General features: G+C 32.3%; 2 protein-coding genes across 2 annotated transcripts; both read right to left on the reverse strand.

The window, feature by feature from the left end:
- Positions 1-7,908: 7,908 nt before the first annotated feature.
- Positions 7,909-9,915, reverse strand: LOC110603052 (aldehyde oxidase GLOX1). The gene is made up of 3 exons (XM_021740706.2): positions 9,400-9,915; positions 9,153-9,313; positions 7,909-9,070 (listed from the first exon to the last, which is right to left on the reverse strand). The coding sequence occupies exons 1-3, from the start codon at positions 9,913-9,915 to the stop codon at positions 7,909-7,911; spliced, it is 1,839 nt and encodes a 612-aa protein (XP_021596398.2).
- An 11,153-nt stretch (positions 9,916-21,068) lies between these two features.
- Positions 21,069-23,066, reverse strand: LOC110604161 (protein SPEAR3). Its single transcript, XM_021742279.2, has 5 exons — positions 22,598-23,066; positions 22,412-22,510; positions 21,733-21,803; positions 21,511-21,595; positions 21,069-21,419 (listed from the first exon to the last, which is right to left on the reverse strand). The coding sequence occupies exons 1-5, from the start codon at positions 22,802-22,804 to the stop codon at positions 21,309-21,311; spliced, it is 573 nt and encodes a 190-aa protein (XP_021597971.1). The 5' UTR covers positions 22,805-23,066; the 3' UTR covers positions 21,069-21,308.
- Between the last annotated feature and the right edge of the window lie 2,104 nt (positions 23,067-25,170).

Genomic DNA, 25,170 nt, shown 5'->3' on the forward strand with positions numbered 1-25,170 from the left:
TTGCAGATTCTTCTTTCCTTATTCAAAGGTGAAGCCAATTATGGAAAGTGTCAAATAAGGAAAGTTTTCAGAAAAGGAAAGTCCTCAAATAAGGAAAGTGCAGAAGCAAAAGCAAATAAGGAAAACTCAGTCAGAAGATTATTTGAAATTCAAATCGCAGATCTTTCTTTCCTTATTCAAAGATGTGCACACACTGCAGCAGTCATATCTTCCTATTTAGGCAGCAAGATTTCAAGGAGATGCACTTGCCTTTTCTTCATTCAGCATTCAAAATTCAAACGAAGGCTCCACCTAAAAAGGAAAGACTGGACAGATTTCTTTCCCTTCTGCATTCAATGACTGCGCTCCACTCCCTCTTCTGCAATCTGCGTGCATCCTTCCTCTTCTAAAGCCTGATCAGCGCGCTTCCTTCCTTCCGGAGAATTTGCAACGCGATTCCTTCCTTTTCAGCACTTTGGGCAGCCTCTTCACTAATTAGGAAGCAAGTATGACCTAGGGCAGCACTTTCAACTATAAAAAGACACATAAGAAGCCTCCACACAACCTTTAAGCCCCCTTGGGAGGCACCTACGAAATTCACATATCTTCTTCTACCTTTCTTCTTTTCTTTTATTTTTAATTTTGTTTCAGCCATGAGAAGCTGAAATCTTTTATTCTAGTTGAGGATTAGGTAATACTTTAGTTGTTTTATGGATTGGGAGACTTGATTAAACATTGTTAAACTTTTGGTTGTTCAATATTCATGCAATTTCATGCATGATTTCAATATTGCTTTGTTCTTTAGATCTACGTTGATTCTTGATTGCAAAGTAATAATATGTTAGTTTGGATGATTTAAGTCCGTAATTGCTTGAGTTATTCAAACATAAGAACACTTGGTGTAAAAACCAAGGAAATTGTATGATCTAGCAACATCTCATGCATTTGAGTAGTTAGGATTGGATCTCTCTCTTTCTTCATGCAATTAACAATTGTTTGATGCCTAAGGCCCAAGGACATTCCTTGGCAATTTGTTAATTAGTAATTAATTAGAGGACGTTCCCTAATTGGTTTAATCATAAGGAGAGACATGGCGGTGAGAAGCGTCTTCCATCTCCATAACTAATATATTGAATTAATCAAAAGAAACTAAGTGTCAATGATCAATCCCAACAACTGAAGTGGATCCAATTCTTCAACTAGAGCTTTCTTATTATTTATTTCTCTTTTATTTTATTATTAGCTTGTTTTAATTGCTTTCAGTAGTTTGTTAATCAAATCAATCTCAAATCCCCCCATTTTACTTTTATTGCAATTTATTTTTATTTCGCTTTCAGTTTATCTCATTTTCAGTTTATCTCATTTTCAATTTATTTCGTTTTCAGTTTTATCTCGTTTCAGTTATTTTTGCTTTCAGTTTTATCTCGTTTCAGTTTTATCTCGTTTCAGTTATTTTTGCTTTCAATTTTATCTCATTTCAGTTGATTTCTCTTTCAGTTATATTTGCTTTCAGTTTATTTCTCTTTCAGTTTTATTTTTGTTTCAGTTTATTTTTGTTTCAGTTAATTCTCTTGATCTTGATAAGAAAAATATGTAAGTATTCAATTTCCTGTGGATTTGATCCTTTCACCACTATCTGCAATTGTAAATTGTTGATAACTAGAAAGGTTATTTTTGACCGGCTTTGACAACCGCAAGTCAGGTCTTTTGCCCCCAACTCGGCCAGGAGGTGCTCCTTCATCTTCTGTAACTTCTGATCTACATCTTCCTCCTCTGGTCTGGGTCTCTTCTCCAGGTGATACCCTTCCTTCCTCTTCTCACTTCCCGTTCTTCTGGCAGTTTTCGCAGAATAGCTTTCTGCCTCATCGTTCTTGATGAGCTCTCTCACTCTTCTTCCATGGGCTTTAGCTATTGGCTCCTCCTCCCTATCGAATCCTCTGCTCTCTGCTCCAGTTTTATAGTTGCTTTGTTGAGGGATTGGATGGTTAAAGGTGGGTTGATGTTCGGTGGTTGGGGATCCCTCTACTACGGGAAATACATTCAACGAGGTGTTGAGACCCCTTTGTTGCATTGTTTGTTCCAGCTAGTGGGCGGTGTTTTGCAGTTGGAGGGCTATAGTTTGGAGTTCTTGGTTGGAAATGGTGTTTCAGGGTGTGTTCCCTCCTGAGCTCGGCGAAAGGTTAGGCAGCATTGGTGGTTGGCTGGTGGGAGTTATAGGGCTAGAGAAAGAGAACTATTGCCCTTCTTGGACAAAGTTCAGGTCATTTGTAGTGTTAACTGTAACAGCCCGGAAACCGATACCCCTCTGTAACGGCTCCAAACTGCTCGGCGCTAGGATCCAGATCGGCTTTAGGCCGCCTAGACCCGTAGCAAGCCTGCTACTGAACTCTGGGTACCTGCTCAATCCCATACATAACAACACCCATAACACCGAAACATACTCATGCATAAAAACCCTCAAAAACATCCTTTTACCCCTAACCATGCAACTCTACCCTTTTCCTCCATAAAACTTGCTTAAAACACTAGAAAACATAAGGATCAACACTTACCTCTTCAAGAACAAAGGCTGGTGTGATCCTAGCTTCACAACATGAAGAAACCAAGCTCCTCAAGCTTCAAGCTCCACAACTTCCTCTTTTTACTCAAAACCTTCAAAACCAAGTGAAAACTCATGAAAACCTTGAAAGATTTGAGGAAATATCATACAAACATCCAAGGAGAGCATAAACCCCACCTTGACCACAAAGAGAGCTTCCAGCTCCTTCCATGGCCGGTCAAAGGGGCTTAAATAGGTGGCCAACCGCCTTTCCTTCGGCTGTCGAAACTGCATGCAAAACCATGCAACGTTCGGCGGCCTAACGTGAAGTTTCGGAAGCCGAACCTAAGGCACTTTCGGCGGCCAAACCTGCATTTTGCCTCCTTGGTCTTTTCTCTTCAAAACGCCTTCCCTTTCCTTTCACAACACATAAAACACTGAAAACTACGTTAGAAAACCTTTAGAAAACCTTGTAGAAAATGTCAGTTTACCCTTGCAATACCCCTCAAAACGAATCCGACATCCGAGATTCCATCGGACGGTAGGAATTTCGATGCCTGACCGAGCCGGGTATTACATTAACGGTGTGGTTTTCATTGTGGTTTGTCATTGTGGATCTCAGAGGGTTTTGCAAGAAAGGAACTCCGGTGACGAGAAGGTCTCCTTCGTTCCCACAGATGACGCCAATTGATGCTCTGAGATTCAAAAAATAGGGTTTACAGTGGTTGTGTCAGCTTGTCCCGAGAGGAAGGTGTTCTTCCCCTTTTATGTCTTTCCTTTTATCTGCTAGTGACGCATAACGGCCTCCCTGCTATAGTGCCACATGTCCTGTCATGTAGGTCCATACATACGGAATCGTCATAGTCCATCTCCATGCCAGACGGCCATTTAATTTCTTCTGGCGTGCATGCGGACATGGCTGTGAAGTGACTGGGCCTGATGTCCTTTCTCCTTTCATGTCACCGGGCTGGATTATCCCTTGCGAGACTCGGGCTCGCAGGCGATTCAGTCTATCCTCTAGGTCTGAGTCAGAACCGAAGATGTTAGACTGTCCTAACGAGACGGGCTTCTAGGAGTCTTGGGTCAGTTTCGCCTCTTTTGAGCTTCGCTCAATCTGGAGTGTATGAAACTCGACGGTCATCAAATTTACTAATTAATTTTTTTATATTAAAAATATTTTAAATTTTTTAATATTTAATAATTAAAATTAATGTAAAAATTAATTAATAATTTTTTTTAAAATGTCAGATATATTAATATATTTTTAATATTAATAAACTAATTAATAATTTTTCATAAAATTAAATAGTAATTTTTTTAATTAAAATATATTTTTTATTTAAATTATATAATTATTAAACATTTTATAATAAATAAACAAATAAATAAGTAAATTTGATTATTTAATTGGCAAGTAATCAAATATTTTAATTTGTTTGGTGGCCGAGTGGTCTACGATTGCGAGTGCGGGGTATGAAGAACCTGACCAGAGGCGTCCGGGTTTATTCCCCAAGGATGAGGATATCATTCTGTATGTGCGGGACCAATAGAATTTTGCCGCGTAGAAAAAAGTTGAGAGCGGATGGATGCTATTGGCTAAATTAAATAATAAAATAGACACGCCCGTGAGCATTGGGAGGCCAAAGGGTTGTTTTAAGCGCGGATGAAATGATGGCCTGATGAGTTTCTAGGTTTTCTATAGCACCAATCAACTCCAAGGTCATCCGGGCATCTTCTAGCACTTACGAGCTCCTTGATCTTTTTCAGCCTTATCGAGCTTTCGGGCATTTTTCATCTCTAGCGTTCTTCTGAGCATTTTTTTACTCCAACCAGCTCTGATCGAGCTTTCACGCTTTTTTTAGTCCTGGCGAGCTTACGACCATTCTTTAATCCTGACGAGTTTCTGAGCTTTTTCTAGCTCTGACGAGTTTTCAGGCATTCTCTAGCTCTAATCGTGCTTTCGAGCTTTCTCTAGCCCTGACGAGTTTACGAGCATTCTTCCAGCCCTAACGTGCTTTCGAGCTTTCTCTAGCCTAATGCGCTTCTTGGGTTTCTCTTGCCCTAATGAGCTTACGGGCATTCTTCCAGCCTGACCTGCTTTCGGGCTTTCTCTAGCCATGACGTGCTTCTAGATTTTCTATAGCCATGATGAGTTTACGGACATTCTACCAGCTCTGACGTGCTTCCAGGCTTTCTCTAGCCCTGATGTCCTTTGGGCTTTCTCTAGCCCTGACAAGCTTACAGTCATTAAAATACCTTCGAATCTTTTCATGAAATGAGACTAATACCTGGTTGGTCCGCTTGGCACATACCCGCCTTACAGCCTAGCATGAAATGCCTTAGAATCTTCCCGTAAAATGGGACTAATGTCCGGATGGCCTAACGGATTCTCGCTTTATGACCCAGCATGAAATGTTGTAAAATCTTTTTGTGAAATAGGACTAACACTCAGTTGGTCGACCTGGTATGAAATGCCTTAGAATCTTCTTGTGAAACGAGACTAATGCTCGGATGGCATGGCAGATTCTCACTTTGTGATCTGGCATGAAATGCCTTAGATTTTTTTTTGTGAAACAAGACTACACCCAGTTGGTTGGCCTGACGTATACTTGCCTTGCAGCTTGACATGAAATGTCATAGAATCTTCTCGAGACTATCACTCGGTCAGGCTGGCGTATACCTGCCTTGTGACCTGGCATGAAATGTCTTAGAATATTCTCGTAAAATGGGACTATCAACTGGTTGGCCGGGCATATACCTCCCTAGCAACATGGTATAAAATGCCTTATAATCTTCTTGTGAAATGGAACTAATACCCAGTTGGCCTAGCGTATACCCGCCTTGCGGCCTGGCATTACATGCCTTAAGATCTTCTTGTGGAGCGGGACTAACACCCTGTTAGTCGGCCTGGCGTATACCCACCTTGGGGCCTATCATTACATGCATTAGAATCTTCTCGTGAAATGGGACTAACACCCGGTTAGTTGGTCTGGCGTATACCCACCTCGCGACCTGACATAAAATGTCTTATTATGTGAGACTCATGTCCAGATGGCCTTGTGACCTTTTATGGATTTATTTATTTATACAGTCCAACATCTGGATTATATGTAGGACCCATACCCGAATGGCCTTATGGCCTTGTTTAATGGAAGCCTAGCGATTGTCTTATGGCCTTTTTTTTTATATTTCCGCTGTCCAACGTCCGAGTTATGGCCTAGCTGAAGTTGCCTTGTGGCCTAGCGCCCTAGATTCCCTAGCAGATTCCCGCTTTGTGACCTAGTATGAGATGCTTTACTATGCGGGTCTGATGCCCGGATGGCCTTGTGACCCTTTATCGAGGCTAACGTCCAGATAACCTGGCAGATTCTCGCATTGTGACCGGCATGAGATTCCTTGTTATGCGAGTCCCATACCCGGATGGCCTTATGGCCCTTTATTGGGGCTAACGCCCAGATGGCCTAGCGGATTCCTGCATTGTGACATTTGTTCTTGTCTCCACGCTTTCATCCATCTAATGTTTCTAACTTTCCTATCAAAAAAGAAGCTTGAAGAATACATCTCATCATTTCCTTAAATCACAAACATTTTTATAAAATAAAAGACTCAGTTGTTTAGCTTAACTAATTTCAAAACGCAGAGTTTGACCTAGAAGCTAAACATTTGTGACATTCTCCTTGTTCCCACCCCTATTAACACTCGGTCCTCCTGTAATTGCATAAATAATCCCCACATGTCCATTATCAGGGGTGATTTCGGGAATTATTATCTCTAGGTCGGGCCTTGAAAAGATCATAATTAGAAGCAAGACGGTAATGTTTTGTTCTTGATAATGAAACAGTATGGAGAGGTCGACCTAAGCAGACCTGTGTAGAGAGATCGACTTAAGCAGATCTGTGCGCGAGGAGGTCGACCTAAGAAGGCCTTTGCGAAGACAACTCATTAGTTTATCATATTTTTACCACGTAGGCCTATTTTATAGTGATAACTTATTGTCTATAAACGATTATTGTGTAATACAGGAAGTGATGTGGGATATATAATTTGCACCGACGTCTCTCAATTTAGATAATAATTTTATTTCAATCACTCAATTAATTTTTATTTATTAAAATAAAATCACTCAATTTCATATTTATTTTTTAAAAAATTCCATATCTTACTTATAATAGCAAATTTACAGATTAAATAAATCTAAATTACTTATTTTATCCCTCTTTCTTCAAAGAATAAGTGGTTATTTTATCTCCTTTTATGGTTAATTAGATTAATTTATTAATTATTAATAAAATTATTTATTAGAAAAATATTATATATTATTTGTTATTAATAAAAGTTTAAATTGAAGAACAGGAAAAACTATAATAAATAAATTTTAAATTTTATAATAATATTAATATTTTTATTGTAATATGATACCTTACCAATATTTTAATTTTACATAAATAAAATAAAAAAATAAATATTAAATGATATTTTATGAATTATAATTTATTAATATTAGTTTAGTGTTTAAAATTTTGAATTTGGCCATAAATATGTTCAAATATATTTTTTATCGATGATATTTTAAAAATTAGAATATGCATATATGTTTTTCTACATATTGTATTTATTCTGTTATTAATACATATCATATAATTTAAACATAATAGAAAAGTAGTTTATTAACTAAATTAACAGCAGTGGATGGTATGATTTGAAAATATAAAATGTAAATAAAATAATAAAAAATTTGTGCAATGTGCATGGAAATTTGCAATTAATAATTAATTTAATTATGAAAAATAAAAAAGAGAAAAAAGGCAAAATAGTATTTTTATTATTTTTTTTAGGGAAAACATGGGTAATTTAAATCTCTTTTAACTACTATAGACTTCTTTTGAAATAAATATGAAATTCAGGAATTTTATTTTAATAAAGTTGAGGAATAGGGGGTGAAAATGATCTAAATGATACGTGTAAGAATAACTTCTGAATTAATTAATTAATTAGCGAAGAGTCTTAGCATTCATATTTGCTGTTTACACTTGGCAGCCTCCTCTTTCTCAACAATTTTATGAATCCACAGTTTGGGAAAGTGTCATGGAAGAAATTCAATGATTACATTTTCAGATACATGATTACTTTCCAACTTGATCCATTTTTTACTTTTTTTTTTTTAATTCTTAAGGTTTTTTTTGTCAAAAAAAAAAAAAAAAAACAGTTCACACGATTAACAAAGCACAAAGGCGCAGAGCTCAAACTGATGAAGTTACCACGCAAACATTAATAGCATGAAAAATTTTAATATTCAAATGGATTTTTTTTGTTTTTGACATGGATATAGAATCATGAAAATAGAAAAAAACAAAAAACATACAGAACCAAGTAGACATCATGAATTAGCTTCACTTGATCTGCACCCATTTGGCAACGCTGGGGACTCCTTGGTAAACAACAGAGAACAGATAAAATCCAGGGGGAGCAATCATGTTGCTCGGTGGTGCGACCGCCACGATCGTGTGGGTTCCTACATTGCTCTTCACCTCTTTCAATCCCAAGTCTATAAGTCTTTGATTCATGGAGACTCCATGGGTAGTAAAAGCAGGACAATACATTGCCACTTTCAGATCTTGCTGCTGCACTTGGGATCCCTCTAACTTGATTTGAACCGCGACGTTGCCTCCATAGGTGATCGCACTAGGCATGCCCTGAATCACTGGTCTCTTCTTAGCCAGTGCAGGATTCAAGTATGGTGGAGAGAATTTCTCGATTCTAAGCTCAGTAGGATACATGGCATCGTAAATATAGCCATTGTTTGTGTTGCTGCCGCCGACAAGGACTTTTCCGTCCGGCAGAACTGCAGAAACTGAATGGTACATTCTGGGAATGTTGGAAGGTGCTAACTCGGTGAACCTTTCGCCTTTTTTGGCTCTTGGGTTATATAAAACTGGGGCAAAATTTGGTTCTCTGGCAAATCCCCAGCCTGAAGCTCCTCTTTTAGCACCATTGAGTATGAGGGCCTCTCCAGTAGGAAGAATCATCATGTCGCCCATAACGCGTGGTGTTGGCATGAGCTCTCTCCTCCAAACAGAGTCGTTACCTGTGATTTTCATTCTTGCACAGTCTTGAAGTGCAGTATAGAATATATTTTTCTCGGCTTTAGAGTACGAATCTTTGTGTGCAGAACCACCACAAATCAAGACTTCTGTGTTGACCATCGTCTGACCCTCGGCCTTAAGTTTTAGTGGGAGGAGAGCGGCCATTCCAGAGGCTGGGTAGTTGCGGTGCCCACCGGGGAGGACAGGGAACTCGCGGACGATCTTGTTAGACTTGGGACTGAGCAAAACGGAGCGACTGTTGGCGAAGATGAAGACATTGCCATCAGTGGAGAGGAAGACAAATGGGTACAAATTGTTCTCCTCTGGGTCGGTGGTTTGGCGGAGGAACTCGAACAAGAAAGGTTTAGCATTGCACTTTCCTTCCGCCGGAATGTACTCGTAGCTGAAGGCATCACGGCCACCAACCACGATAAATCCACCGTCTGCCAATGTTGCTTGTGTCGAATACCTTGCATAACCAGGAAACAAACCTGAGGAAATTTCTTATGAAGAAATATATGAAAACAAAATGATCGAACATGAAATGATACCATCTACGATCTGCAAGTGCAGTTGGGTACTCTCTCCAGTTGCAGCCTTTGCAGGTGCCAAGGTATCTAACAGTATTTGCACCACCTTGAAAGCCACCAGTGCTCACAAGATTTCCATTAACATCGAGACCTCCAGAAGAGCACCATGTATCAGTGTGGAGCTGCCGTGAAAATGAGTTCATTATCGTTAGAAAAAGAACCATCATCCAAATACACGTTAGCTAACATTTGTGATTTGGACACATACCTCAAGAGGAGTAAGTTTTGCGTTGTTAATGTCATACAATACTGAATGACACCAGCAATCCTTTTCACCTGTGGTTTTGTTAAGAATACGACATTCTCCATTAGGTAATCGGATATTAGATATCTTCCAAATGGTGGCATCGTACATCAAGACCTGGTTAATTTTAGGAAGCAAAATTGCATGCATGGCGGAGACGCCAGAATTCTTAGAAACCAACTCCCATGCACCTTTGAATCCAAGAGTTGCCAAATTAGGACTATCAGGAGGACCGTTTTGAGGCTTATTAGAAGCTGGGGCAGCAACATCATCACCTTGAATTTGAGTCCCAAAATCATCAGGTACTTTCACTTTCTTGTAATCATCAGGATTTCCAAATGGGTTTCCGAACAATTCATGAGGCCCTAATATATGTTCCTTGTTTAAGACCTGGTAAGCATTTGGCTGATCAAACTTCTCAGCAAAGCCAGAAACAAAGAACAAAGGAAGAATAAAGAGAGATTTTATTATGATAGCCATTATTGATTGAGAAACAAGAATTATTATTAGATACACACTTCGCTTCCGCGCTCGACTTCTTCGCGGAAGCCTCTTTTATTCACTGCTTTTCATTCCCTTGCTGTATCCAAGGGATTTATAGAGGCTTGGGACATGCAAAAATAGAAAGTTTGTTTTTCTGTTTAGATTCGAACTGCACGTATTGTGGATCTGAACAATACAAGTGCAATCAGTTGCTAAATGTTAAGAAATCGGAATGAAACTATGCAATCTGTTGGGCTGTGGTTACTCATTCTATGCAATCTCTATATCACCATTGATGTTCCAAGAAAAAAAAGGCAATGCCAATAGATGAATATGACTTTTTCTTGTTTATTTTATCAAATATTACTTATTTTTTTAAGATATTGCAAATATTAATTTACCATGGAATCCCATTTATTTTGAAAGTTTTTTTTATTGGTTGTAATAATTTTGAGTATTTAATTATGGTAATTAATTATTTAGAATTTATTCTAAAATAAGAGTCATCCATGCAGCGGGTGTCTACATGCGGACATCTAGGCAAAGACTCAATTCGATGGGTTAATCGTTGATTTACGATGGATTTTATATAGATTTCTTTTTATTTAATCTCGAGAGAAGGGATCTACAAAATATAAGAAAATAGTCAGGGGTGCACTGAAAATGTTCCGGTGGAGACTCTCCGACGCTCAAATTAAATCAAGAATTACTTGTCAAAAATTAATATGAAGAGAAAGTAAAATATAATAAAGCATTCAAAAGGAATTTCCAAAGGGCATGTATTTTGAGAGTTCTTTTGTGAATGTGTGAGAGAGAAAGGATGTCTGAAGTAGAGATTCTCCTGCTTGAGATTAACCGTGAGAGATTAGTTAGCCCTTCTTTTGAGCTAGATAAGTGATACATATATTGGTTGGTCCTCCTGATGGTATCCAGCGTCAAGTCCTATCAGATAGGATGTGTACAACCTTTGACAAGTGTGGCCTATTTATTGTGTACATCACATTAGCCAATTTATCTGTACACATATTTAATACTTCGAAGGGGTTAGAGGGGTCGACAATCTCGTTGGAGGTTGACGCCTTAAGCTGATTTCATCAGATCGCACTCTGGTTATTGAGGTTGGTCGCGCATACATTCAATGCCTCGTTGTAGTATGAGTTTTGAAGAAATCTGTCCGTCCACTCCGAATTTTGAAAAGGTCAATCAAGATTTGTATTTATTTTCAAACCGTATCAGATCGTGCTCGACCTGCTCAACCTTTGCTGATGTAGATAGTCTTCATATTTAATTTTCGTTTGTGGTTCAAGTCTTAAAGTGGTCAATCTGTTCATTCTGAACATTAGTGAAATTAGGGATGCTGATAGTCTGATAAACCGAATTTTCTGCTATCCAGCCTAACCGAATGAAAAGATTCACAGGTCATTTCTGTACACATGTTAAAATCAACGGATCATTTTTTTTTATATTTTATGACTGACATAATCATCTAAATAAATATTCATTGAATTTTGAAGGGTAAATGAGGACATATTAATTAATTTCGGTTTGTAATCAATATTTTTAATTCAACTAATTTTTTCTAAACCTTATTTAGCTCAAAATAATTTATTTTCCAAAAAGTTTATTTCTAGGATAATATATTTATTGAAAAGTTATTTTCTTAGAAATATGAAGTACTTTATTTGATTGGTATATTAAATTTCTGAGAAATAAAATTGTGTTAATATAAAATGACAATAAAAAAGACATAAATACTCTTATTTCAATGCTAAATATTTATTAATCCAATATAACGTATTCTACTATAGATGAAATTAGGGATGAATATTTAGTCTGTTCGGTTTAACTGAATAAATTTAAATAAAATCAGTATGATTCTATTTAGTTCGATTGGTTGAGTTTTATTTTTTTATACCTTATTTTAAGTATTTTGTTATTCAATTAAAATATTTCAATTTTTATTAAAGTCTAAACTCCCTATATTATAAAAAAATATAGTATTAGTAAATAATTAATTTTTTTTATTTTTCTGTAATCAAAATCGAAATGATCAAATTTTTTTAAAAAAAAATCGAATTGAACCAAATAATTTATAAAATTAAACTAAAATTTTAAATTAATTTAATTCGATCAATTATTTTAATTTAAATTGAATACTACTTATCCCTAAATCAAATATTCAAATACACAATAACCAATATATAAGCATTGATTATATATTAAATAATAAAATATTATCATAATTTCAATTAAAAGAACGCGTAAAAAAATAGTCATAAATCATAAATGAAATGAAATTATATAAAAAACTATCTAAAATGAAATTGCAAAATAAAGAAAATGCCAAATTTTATTGTCTATAATATTAATCAAGAAATATTAGCCGGGATGGATGCTTAAAAAAAATTGTATGCTATTGAAGAGATAAGAGAGTGAAAATGTGTGGAAAAAGATAAAAGGTAAAACAAGAGTTTGGATAGTGGGAAGAAAAATACAATTTTAATAAGGAAATCTATTTAATTGGGTGAAATAAATTTACTTATTTTATGTACGATCAGATAAATAAAATTATTATTTTTCTGAAAATTAATAAATGTGGCTAATCAAATAAGACTATTTTAACAGCTTGAAGGAATTTCCACTTAGCTAACTTATCCAAAATAAATAAGATTTTAATTTAAGAAAGGTGATATTATATCAATAAATATTTATATAATATATGCAAATGTAGGAAAAGAGGGGAATAATGAGATTCTGAATAGTAGCTTTACTTTTTTATATTAATTACATTAATGAAAGGTTATTTATTTAAATTAATTTGTTTTAAATTTATTATGTAAACTAATTTTAAATGCTTTTAAAATTCTAAATTTTCAATTCTATTTTATATAGAAAGAAAAAAAAAACTAAATTTTACATTCCTATTAACGATGAAGACAACCATAAAAGTAAAATATTATTAATATTATTTAAAATAATTTTCAAAGTTTATTTAATTTTATTTAGATCACTAAATATATTCTAATACTAATTAAATTAAAATGCACTTAAATTATCAATATTTACATGGAATTATATATGTATGTATATTAGAGGTGAATATTTCGGTTTAAAATCGAATCGAATCGAATAAATCGAAATTAAAATTTTAGTATTTATAAAAACCAAACTGATTTTGATCAGAAATTGAATCAAATCAAATCGATCTGATTCGGTTCGATTCAATTTGGTTTGATCGATTTAAATTTTTAATATATTTTTTTTATTTTTTTATCCTTTATTTTTAATATTTTAAAATTTAATTCGAATATTTTAATATTAATGTAATCTAATATCACTGTATTATAAAAATAATATATTATAATCACTAATCGATTCAGTTTGATTTTTTTAATTTTTTTCTGATCAAAACTGAATCAAATTGAAATAATCGAAATTTTTAAAATTAAAAACCGAATCAAAATAAATAAAAAAATGAATTAAAATTTTAAATTAATTTAATTTGATTAATTTTTTTAATTTAAATCGAGTAATGTTTACGCAAATGTATATTATTAATAATTGATGTTGGGAAAAGCAATTGAAAGTTTAAGTTTTGTATAAAAGTTGCTTTCAGACATTGTGAAAATATGTGTTTGTAAAGCTAAAACAAATATAAACAAAGTTATTAATGTGTACATATTTTAACTTTTCACTATACATAGCCCACAAACTAAGTAGGGGCTGTCTATGTGTTGTAATGGAAGTACTTATATTTTTATTTTTTTTAAATAGGAATTGGAAATTAGAGGATAGGAATGGCTCCCTTTACCTCTATTGAAAATAATATATTTTAAAATATATTACACCCTTACCTAGAAGGATAAGGAGGAAGGAACCCACTTCCAAGTGAGGTAAAGAGAGCCATTCCTACCCTCCTGCAAACCGGCACAACTTGAGGCCCTTTGCCTCACTGAAAAAAAGCAAAAAACAGAGTAAAACTCTCAAAAACGAAAAAAAGACTTCTATTTAACATTTCATTTCAACAATTATAGTTTATTACACTTATTAAGAATAAAAATATATTATTAATTATACTATTTTTTAAAAAACAATTTTAATAATATAATAATATATAATATTATATAATGTTACTTATAAAAAATAAATAACAACTATGATAATGTGTATCAACTTTAAAGAAAAATTAGTTAATTTAAAAATGTTAAACACCCATAAATAAGATAGTACAAATAGTGGCTCAATCTAATTTAAGAAGAATATTCTATTAATCATAAAAATGTGCCTGGTCAAATGATTAGTTTTTCAAACTCCTCTATTTCCTTTAGTAAGAATAATCCTTCAAGTATCGAATTGCTCTTTGTTAGGCTAGTCCAAGAAAATTCTCTTGGTTCTTATTTGGGTTTGCTGTCACAATTTGGACGTGATTGAAAAATGATTTTTAAGTTTATAAAAGATAGAGTATGAAAAAAAAAATTAAATTCTTGAAAGCAGAAACCTTTGTCTTGGGCAGATAAGGAAATTATGATTTTCCTAATTATATTATGAGCCTGTTTCTATTATCCAAAACTTTGTGCTATGAAATTGAACGAATTATGAATGCTTTCTAGTGGGGTAAAGGGCAGCATTTTAGAGAAGGAATTCATTGGACGGCGAAGCACAAAGCAGTTGGTATTGGGTTTTAAGCGAATTCGTGATTTCAAGCTGGCTTTGCTAGGCAAGCAGGGTTCGCGGCTGTTATCCCATCCTGACTCTCTGGTGGCTCAAGTTATGAAAGCGAAATACTTTCATTCTTCCTCCTTTTCTTCTGCTTTGCTTGGTCATAATCCAAGCTACATTTGATGTTTCATTTGGGAATCTCATAATATTGTTCAGGCTGGAGTTGTTTGGTGTGTGGGTTCATGCAGGGATATATCAATTCGGCATTCCCCTTGGGTTTATGATCCTTTTAATTCTTTTATTACTTCCTCTCCACCTGTTAACGGGGCTTATCTGTTGGTTTCAGATTTAATTGAAGGCCGAACTTGGAACTTTCCTCTCATCTCATCTCTTTTCAATGATAGAGATAAGCATGATATTATTTCTATCCCTTTGGATTTAGCCTCTGGCCTTGATTGCCTTACTTGAAAATTTGAATAGAAAGGCTTATACTCAGTTAAGACTGCGTACAAGCTGCTTCAGTTTCACAGCTCTCTTATGCCTTTGATTTTTGGGGTGTGGTCTAAGTTTCTAAATTTTGGTTAGCTTGCTCTTTCTAATGTGCTTCCTTGTATTTCTATTTTGCAACGCGTCAAGTGTATGCATCTTCTGTTTGTCCTGTATAATTGAGGCATGTTTTAGTTCAATATTCTTTTGCTCAAAATGTTTGGATGTTAACTGAGTTGGGTTGGCAATTTCCTGGTTTGCCTACTTTGATGGATTGGTTTTGTGAGATTTTTATTTGAGCTCCACCTGATATGAGTACGTTGATTCTTATGGTTTGTTGGACTCTCACAATTCTATTATTTGGGATCACACTGGTAAATCTCTGAATCAAGTGTTTCATATGTCTATTCATTTTCTTCATAATTGGTCTGTGATTACTTTTCTAGCTCTATCTTCTGTTTCTACAGACCCTTGTCGTCCTCGGCAGCGACCACCTGAAGATTAGATGAAGATTAATGTTGATGCCTCTATAGGTGCTAGTCTGGGTTTTATTAGCTTTGGTGTTGTGGTTCGAGAGGTTGTTGGTCATTTTATTGTAGTACGAGCTTAGCGTCGAAAGGACTTTTTTATTGCAAAATCTGTTAAAACTATTGGCTTTTATGAAGTCTTAAGCTGGATCAAAGATCAATGATAGTAACATGTTCTTATAAAATTTGATGCTCTCTCCATTATTCAAAGTGAATGCAAGATGCCCACTTATTAGCAATGAGTACTCATTTCGAATCAAGTTTGGGGGTTTAGTTCGTTATCCCTCCCCTTTATATTATTTCATTTTGAATCAGGTTTGGGGTTTAGTTCGTTATCCCTCCCCTTTATATTATTTCTATTTTGATAGAGTAATCTATTTTCATAATTTTCTTTCAAAAAAGACCGTCCAAATAGTAATTTTGTATTTCTAACTTCAACTACCAAATTAATATACTCTGATCTCTTGCATTTGTAAGAGCCGTGCACGCAGCTATGGTAACAATAAATGGCAGTATTGGATGAAAATTTTTACCAATACCAGATATATAAATAATCAATTAATAAAAAATTAAAACATATTTTTATACATGATCCTTCATAAATTGTAATTGAAAAATTCCTATCTATATATACATTACCATTGTGTACATAATACTCTCTATCAATAAAAAAATTCTGATGAAATTCATCACAATTTAAAATAAAATTAAAATTATTAAATAATTGAATATATATAATAATTGTGAGATCCGAGAGGTTGTGAGATTGTAACATCTAACTAAGACGAAATAATACTGAAAGAGCCAATGAATTGGGTTCTGCCGAAAAGGGTAATAAATAGGAGTAATGCAAATGGAAATTATTTTTGGAGAAGTTAAGGTTATAGGACTATGAATGATATATTAGAGAGATGAAAAGAAGATATTCCTTATTTCTATTGTACAACAGTATATATACCCGTAATCTTACATAGTTCACATGCAACATATTCTTTTAATAAAATAATAGCACTTTTGACAGATTTTTAGAACGATTTATTAACGATAGACAGTTGACTCATTAATATTAAATCGGCTAAATTCATACTCTTCCTGATATATACGTTATATCAATATTGTCACCGCATATACATTTAAAATTTCGTATGAATATAGAGAAAATATAATCGGACTCTTGTCTCGTAGAATAATAAAATAAGAGATGCTAATATCTTAATTGGTTCTTGACAGGTCGTACATAAGAGAATTAAATCAAATAAAACAATGACGCATATTTAAATTTTAATAAGATTTATATCTTTGATTGTAAGTAAAATTTACTTTTCGTGACTAAGATAATAATTTTTTTCTTAGTAGTCAGTTATTGATTAATTGAACATGTACATTGACTAGGATATAGTTAAGAATTATTCAGTATTAATTAGGGAGAGAATAACTATTGAAGATAGGTCCATGTATATAGAGATGCTTATCAAATCAAATTAATTAATGGAGTTATTTTTACTGTATATATAGTTTGTCTTGATAGGCACCTCAATTTTCCCAGCTAATTTGTCTTCACTAACAATCTCATTCAATCATACTGCTACCTGCAGGAAACAATTATCTAATTAATCTCAAAATTGCAATCACAAAAGTTTTTTTCTTTTCTTCCTAGATTACCTTTTTTCTATTATAGGGGACACAGATTTACAGAATCTAATTAGATCACCTGAAAAGAAAAGAATGTTCATTTTGTTATCCATTATATATTTTGATAAATCAATTTTTTTTTTTATAAAAATAAATAGAAAGTCTATAAAGTTGAAAATGTAAAAATGTTCATATACACTTCAAGTGAGGGACAAGTGAATGTGAGCTGCAAGGAAACAAGGGCGAATTGCTGAATTTTAAATTGCCTCGTTGTTTGGAATTTCAGGAGTTCAAGCTATAGAGAGCAGAAGAAAAAAAAATTGATTAATTGATATTAATTTACAATAATTGATATTAATTATAATAATTGCTGAACTTCTTTGAACATTCTTATGATCTTTTGATTGATTGACTGACATTTGATTAAAAGCTCTTTTACTATCTATGCATAACTGGAAAGAGCTTTTCATTATTGCTGTAACACTGCCTGCTAATTAAAGCAACTAACTTTATTAGTTAAAGCAAATAAAAAAGAAAAAAAGAACAAATTAAGAGCCAATCCAAAAACAATTAGAAAAAAAAAAACAAAAAAAAGAAAAAAAAGCGAGAGCTATATGAAAAATCTCACATCAAGCTAGATACATGGTACCAAGCACCTCTCTTGAAAATAAAGGACTATGAAATTACGAGATTGTATTTAGGATAAATAGTATTCGATTCAAATTGAAAAAATTAATCGAATCAAATCAATTTAAAAATTTGATTCGATTTTTTATATATTTTAGTTCGGTTCGATTTTTAATTTCAGAAATTTTGATTATTTCGGTTCGGTTCGGTTTTATTAGAAAAAAAATTAAAAAAATCGAACCGAACTAATTAGTGATAATAATATATTTTTTCAATAATATAGAGAAATTAAATCATATTAAGATTAAAATATTTTAATTAAATTTTAAAATATTAAAAATAAAGTGTAAAAAATAAAAAAATTATTAAAAATCGAAACCGATCAAACCGAACCGAATCGAACTGAATCAAACCAGTTCGATTCGGTTTCTGATCAAAATCGGTTCGATTCAGTTTTCATAAACACTAAAATTTCAATTTTCTGTTTATTCGGTTTGATTCAATTTTGAACCGAACCGACCGAATGTTGACCCCTAATTGTATTATTTTATATTAACTAATTAAATATTTAAATTATAATTTATTCTAACACTTAAATTTATAAAAAATTATATAATAAAATACAAAACTAATCTTGATTATTTATTTAAAAAATCAAAATTAATTTGACTCATTATTAATTATACTCAAAATTAGGGCTTTAAATGAGCCAAGCTATTCATGAGCTACTCGAGACTCGACTCGATAAAAGATCGACCGAGTTCGGCTCGTTTTTTAAACGAGCCAAACTCGAGCTCAATTTTGAGGCTCGTCACTTAAACGAGCTGAGCTTGAGCTTCATAGTATTCGGCTCGTTAAGGCTCACGAGCTAGCTCGTTTTTAGGCTCGCGAGCTGGCTCGTTGAGAAGGCTCGCGAGCAGGCTCGTTAAATAGGCTCGTGAGTAATATTGTTTAAATAAATTGGTGAACCAATTCGTTAAATAAATTTATGAACAAGTTCATATATTATTAAAAAAATAAAAATAACTATAAAGTTATAAAATTTAAACTATTATAAATACTTGAAAATTATAGTATTGAAAATTACAAATAATTAAGATTAATTATTATAATTAATATTTTTTAAAATTAAATTATAAAAATCTTTTGTATATAATTATTATAATAAGATTTCATTATCAAAGTATATTAATAATAATTAATTAAGGTTATATGGATGTTGAAGTTGAAATTCAAGTTAACTAATTGAACAAGCATAAAGATGATTATGAAGATAATTAAATTATATTAGCTTGTTTCAACAGTTGGAAGTTGGAATCAACTTTATTCGTTTGATATTAAATTTTGTGTGTAATCTAATTTTATTATGTTGTTGAATTTATATTTATTTGTGTTATTTTAGTTATAAATTGTGTTACGTAATTGTTTTTATGTACACTCTTTTTTTATTATTATTTAAATTAATGATGATTAAAAACTGATTAAAGTGTAATTATTTATTCGAGTTCGAGCCTGAACTTGAGCTCAAACCAAACTTTTTAATTTTGAGCTCGGTCTCGAGCTTTTTTAACGAGTTTCTTAATCGAGCTTTCCGAGTTCGAGCTCGAGTTTTATTAACGAGTTTCTTAATCGAGCTTTTCGAGCTCGAACTCGAATTAGGTTCGTTATTAAATCGAACAAGCCTTTCACGAGTCGAGCTCGAATCGAGCTCGATTATAATATTTAATTCTCGAGCCGAGCTCGAATCAAATATTAGAGCTCGAGCTCGAGCTTCCAAACTTTTTTAATAAACGAGCTTGAGCTTTACAAAGCTCGGCTCGATTACACCCCTACTCAAAATCTTCATAATAAACTTAAATTTTTTATAAAATAATAAAATTTTCAAATTAAAATTATAATTTTAATTAAATTATGACTAAAAATCTAATACTATAAAAAAGAATACAATACTATAATTAGTGGGAAGTTTTTTATTCAATTAAAAAAAAGAACTTTTATCCATTGTATAGTCCTTATGGATATGACTGTATATTGAAAAGCTATATCACATTAGAATTTTATGTGTTATTTTATTTTTTTATTCGTAATTAGTTGTCACTATAGTTATAAGTAATTTTTAGTCAATCAAGGGAGTAAAAGCATTAGTACAAACAAAATGGGTTCCAAATTTTTCCATGCATCAGTCCTTCCATTAGCTTCAAGACAAGCATTTTCAGCAACACATTATCCACTAACCCTAATTTTGACCTTTTTCTGTAGCAATTGCGTCTCCGACATACAAATTCAAATGCTTTTATTCAAAGTTTGTACTGTGGTTAATTGAATTGTTTGCCAATTTAGAGACTAGTCAAAACCATCTGGACCCAAAATTTTTTTTTTTTTGTTGGTGATAATAAGGGCAAAAGGTACAAAAATTTATTGCTCCTAAAATTCTAAAAAGTGTCTGATTGAATTGAATAATTTTTTTTAAATCTTGTTTGAAATTAAAAATTTTATAAAAATTTGATTCCACTTAATTTAATTTTTTTATTTTTTAAAATGAAATTTATTTTTTTAATTTATAAAATTTTTAGTTTTTTAAAAAAACCCATGATTTAATAGGGAAGGGAAAAAAATTTCAAATGAATGGAAGCGTTAATTATCATTCTTAAGCTTAATTAATATGTAGGACAAGAAAGTTAGGCGGATGCTACAAATTTTTGTCTTTCATTGACTAAAGAGATTAATAATTACTGAAATAATTAGGAATATCAATTGAATAAAGGATTTTTAGGTATTTTATCCGATTCAATCCTATTAGAATGGATTTTACTTAAATTTAGAATAATTTAAATTTAAAAAATAATATTCGTGTTACAATTCAATTAAATTTAATTTTTATATATATTTCTAATTTTTTATATAAATTGCTGTTTAAATGTATGAAATATTTATAACAATATTTATAAATCTTAAAATATTATATTTAAACAAATGTAATAATCAATATTATTTTGCAAAATACATATCATTAAAAAATGTTTATTTATATAGATTATTAATTAAATGTACATAAAAGTGCCTTAGTACTCATTTAATATTTTGTAAATATTTTTGAGATTTAAAATAATTTAAAATAAATTAATTTGAATATATACATTAAAATTTTTTTTGGGTATCCTATTGATTATGCTATCCTAATCATCATTTAATTCCACCAAAACTATTGAACAAAAGAAATGAGAATGAAGAGGCAAGAAATTGTAAGAAGAACCATCAGTTTCTCATTTCTTTCATGGTTCATGAATCGATTTCACTGTCCACTTATGCAGAAAGTCAACCTATCTTTCATTACATAAGATCTTTTACAAATGAAACTTCAACTAAGTTCATCACCTTTGCTCATTGCCATAGCCTTTCATCACCAACTTCCCATTGTAACCCTTGCGCGTTTAATGGGAAGAAATTAGCGACCCATTATTAAATGGACAATCTGAGTTCCAAATCTGGTTCTTGATTGTCACTTGATTCAGAATTCTGACTGCTCGAACCCATTGAATCACTCCGATGTTTCTTGCTCTTGTTTGGATCCTATTTACATGATAATCATCCACAGATTAGTAGATGAAAATTAATATGGTCAAATCGAATTCTTGATATCTATGGAGAACGAGAAGATTACCTCAACTTGTAGATTCAAAAGGTGTCTAGTTGAGCCTCCCTGTGCAAAATGTGGAGCCTCATAGAAATTGTTTCCAGGATGCCAGCTGGTTTAAAGAATTTGAACATTTTGATTAGAAGGATTAATATGCCCTAGAGAGAAATTTCAAGGAGAAAAATTGAAAAACCAGACTTAAATCTTACTTAAAATCAAGAATTTAAAGTGGCGATTATATCTCTATACCTGGCTCCAGTGGAAGGTTGGGAATCACCATATCTTATGTTTGATCTTTCATAATGGTCACCTAGCCCCATCTGCAATGCCATAAAAAAAAACTGATTATTTAAGGGCCAAACGCAGCATAACAGGAAACAAAATGGACAATTTGAACTCGTCCTTCTCGGAAAAGCTCGCATAGTATACAATGGCAATGATGAGGGAGAAGGTATTGATTAGTTCATATTTTGATTTTTCATAAACAAGCATCTCAAAGCTCGATTCATAAGGTGAGGGCCCAAAGCTTTTGTTTTATTGATTGACCTAGGGTTAGTGCCAATGAGTAAGAGAGAGAGAGAGAGAGAGAGAGATTTTCAGAGAAATTCAAAAAAAAACTTCTGAAGATCTTCTCAGATTAGCTGTTTGATTTGAATTTAAAGGAAGAAGATTGATTGGAATATGCATTAATTTTGAAGAGGATTTACATGGTAATGAAGAAGAGTATATGCTAAATTAAAGTTTATACAATCCACCAAAATTTTTTTCTATAATTTGTAGTATCAGTGCTAGCTCCAATTGTAGATCAGAAGTTGCAGAGATTTGTTGCATATTCTTATAAGCGGTTTCAATGGCTTTCCATCTAAAACAGATACTGGAATGAAATTTGGGTAAACAGATAAAGAGACAAAGGAACAAGACCACATACCATGATGTTAGGGTAACCATAGGAAGCTGCAGAAGATGAAGAATAAGAGAAAGAAGATGATGGTACGGACGAATAAGCTGATTGCATTCTGATATCCTCCTGCAGTTTTATCAACCCATTAGCCCCATAACCTAATTTTCAACATGCACACATCCCTCAGAGAGAGAGAGAGAGAGAGAGGGCTACCTGGTTGAAATTAGAAGCGTAGGAGCCATGAAGAGAGGGATGGAAGCCAGAACCCATTTGGCCATGTAATCTGATCTTCTCCAATTGTGCAACGCCAAGGCCTCTCTGTGGTTGCTTAGGCTTGTCCGAGTTACTCTTCTTTCCTTTTCTTGAAGACCCACCTCTTTCATTTCCCAAGTTTGGCTCTCCAAAATAACTGCTCCCCATACTCTTCTCTTCGATCTCCTTCCTTGTGATATGTGTGTGTTAGAGAATTGCGAGAGATTTGATCTGCAGAGCTTTGCTTTGCTTTCTTTGCGAATCCCAAGCTTTCTCTTACTGCAAAACTTTCAGAAAAACACAGCAACTGTTGATCCTCTCAGAGATCTCCAACACCCTTTTTAAGCTGTTTGCTCTCCTCCCCAGTAATTATTGCATCGCTGGATCAGATTTTCTTTAGATTTAATAGAAATATATACTTAGATTTTATGCTTTTTTCCTTTTTTTTTTTTTTTTTTTTCTCTCTCCACCTTCTCCTCTGCCTCATTTTTATAACTCCTATATTAAATTCATTATTTTTATTATTTCATGAATGACTATTTAATTAATTCATTAATATTATATTATATTTGCTTTTAGCTATGGACTTTGTAGACTATGACTTGATAACGATTGTCTCCCATTTAATGTCATATAAAATTCTTATACTGCAACAGATCTTACGCGTTCATGCTCTTATTTATTTAATTATTTTTATAATATTATGCATGTATTCCATTCGTACATCCTAAAAAAAAAAACCCACCATTGATATAATAATATATTGCATGATTTTTCTTAAGTGATGAAAAAATAATAAAAATTGAATTTGATTAAGGTAATTTTATTAATTTGTGTATTTAACATATAGAATTAAAAGAAACAAGGCCCATAATTGTGGATTGTATAAATCTCATTGACAGCTTTGTGATCCAAAATGGTTAGTGTCTGATTAGGTTTTAATTAATGAAAAAAATAAATTAATTAAATAATATAAGGTAATTAAAATAATTATATGGGAAGGATTAAATGCAAAATACGTTTTAAATTTGACCCAAATTAAAAAAAAAAAAAAAAGATGGTGATAATTAAGTAGATATTATAGAAGGAACCAAATCTAATTGAGCTGTTTCACGCATGATTTGTGGGTCATATTTTATGAGTTGTTGTGTGGTGGAAAGTGAGAATCCTCCAATTTCTTATACAAGCATGTGAACAAATGCAATTACCAAAGACCCCACTGCTCCCTCCCTTCCAAAATCCTGCCATGTGTCACTTAATTAACACCAACTTAATTATTTTATTATCATTTCATTACCAATATCCTCATCTAAACAAATATTTTATTTTAATTTCCACCTTATGGCCTTAGCTGCTTATGCTTTTGAGTTTGAGAAAATCCTAAAACACATTAATTAATTTTTAATTTTTCAAATTATTCCCTATTTTATCTTATTATTTAAAATTATAAACACTAAATAACTTTAACTCTACAAATAAAAGAATTATACTTATAATTATAGAGACTAAAGCTAAATAGAAAAAGATGGAAATTAGATTAACCACAATCAAAAAGTTCTTCAAGCTTTAATTAACCTCATAGCATGTTAATTAAGCCTAATTCATAGGTACCTAGGTTTTTTTAGCTCCACTAAACTCTTTGATTTACCTCCATTACCTTAAAAAATTTGTAGGTCCCACTTTTTATTTCAGCTGAAACTGCACACTTAATTAAGTTTCTCTTTTTTTTTTTAAATTAAATTAGCGCATGGTAGTAAGAGATTGGAGAGAGAAGTTCACATTAATTAATTAATTTAATAATTTAATAGTTAATATAAGTTCAAAGTTTTATGAATGAATGTATCAAAATTTATATATATTTATATGATTAAAATAAAATAATATAATAGTTTTCCTTATTAAAATATACTTGAGGCTTGAATTTTTTAACATAATAATAAATAATATATTTTTACATTAGTCAAAATGTGGAACCCAATTCCACCCATGGCCCCATACAAAATCGCGTGTTCCATAGCTCACCTTTCAAAATATCGCTTACCGAAGCATACCTTCTGTATTTAATATGAGCTTCAACTAATGTGAAAATGAAATTAATAATCGTTAATTAAATATTTTATTTTTATTTATATAAAATTAATTAATAAATTAATTTAATATAAATTTTATCTCATATAAAAACAAGTTTAATAACAGTATAATTAGATTAAATAAATGTATCAAAATTTTTACATAATTCTCGTACTAGATTGATATTTAATATATATAAATATTTAATATAATGTTTTATCGTTACATTTATTTAAATGAGATATTATCAATCTCATTCTCATATAATCTCCGGTGTCGTTTAAATTCAACAAATTAAATATTATTAGTTGGTGCAGTGGTCTACATGCAGCCAAGGCAATAACGCTGTTCGACTACCGATGCTTGACGCAACTGTGAACAAATTAAAAGGAAAGCCTACTTAGACTTATTAAAAAAATACGCTGCCTACTAATTATATATATACATATATATATTTTTTTTAT

Source organism: Manihot esculenta, chromosome 16 (genome assembly GCF_001659605.2).
Source record: "Manihot esculenta cultivar AM560-2 chromosome 16, M.esculenta_v8, whole genome shotgun sequence".
NCBI lineage: Eukaryota > Viridiplantae > Streptophyta > Magnoliopsida > Malpighiales > Euphorbiaceae > Manihot > Manihot esculenta.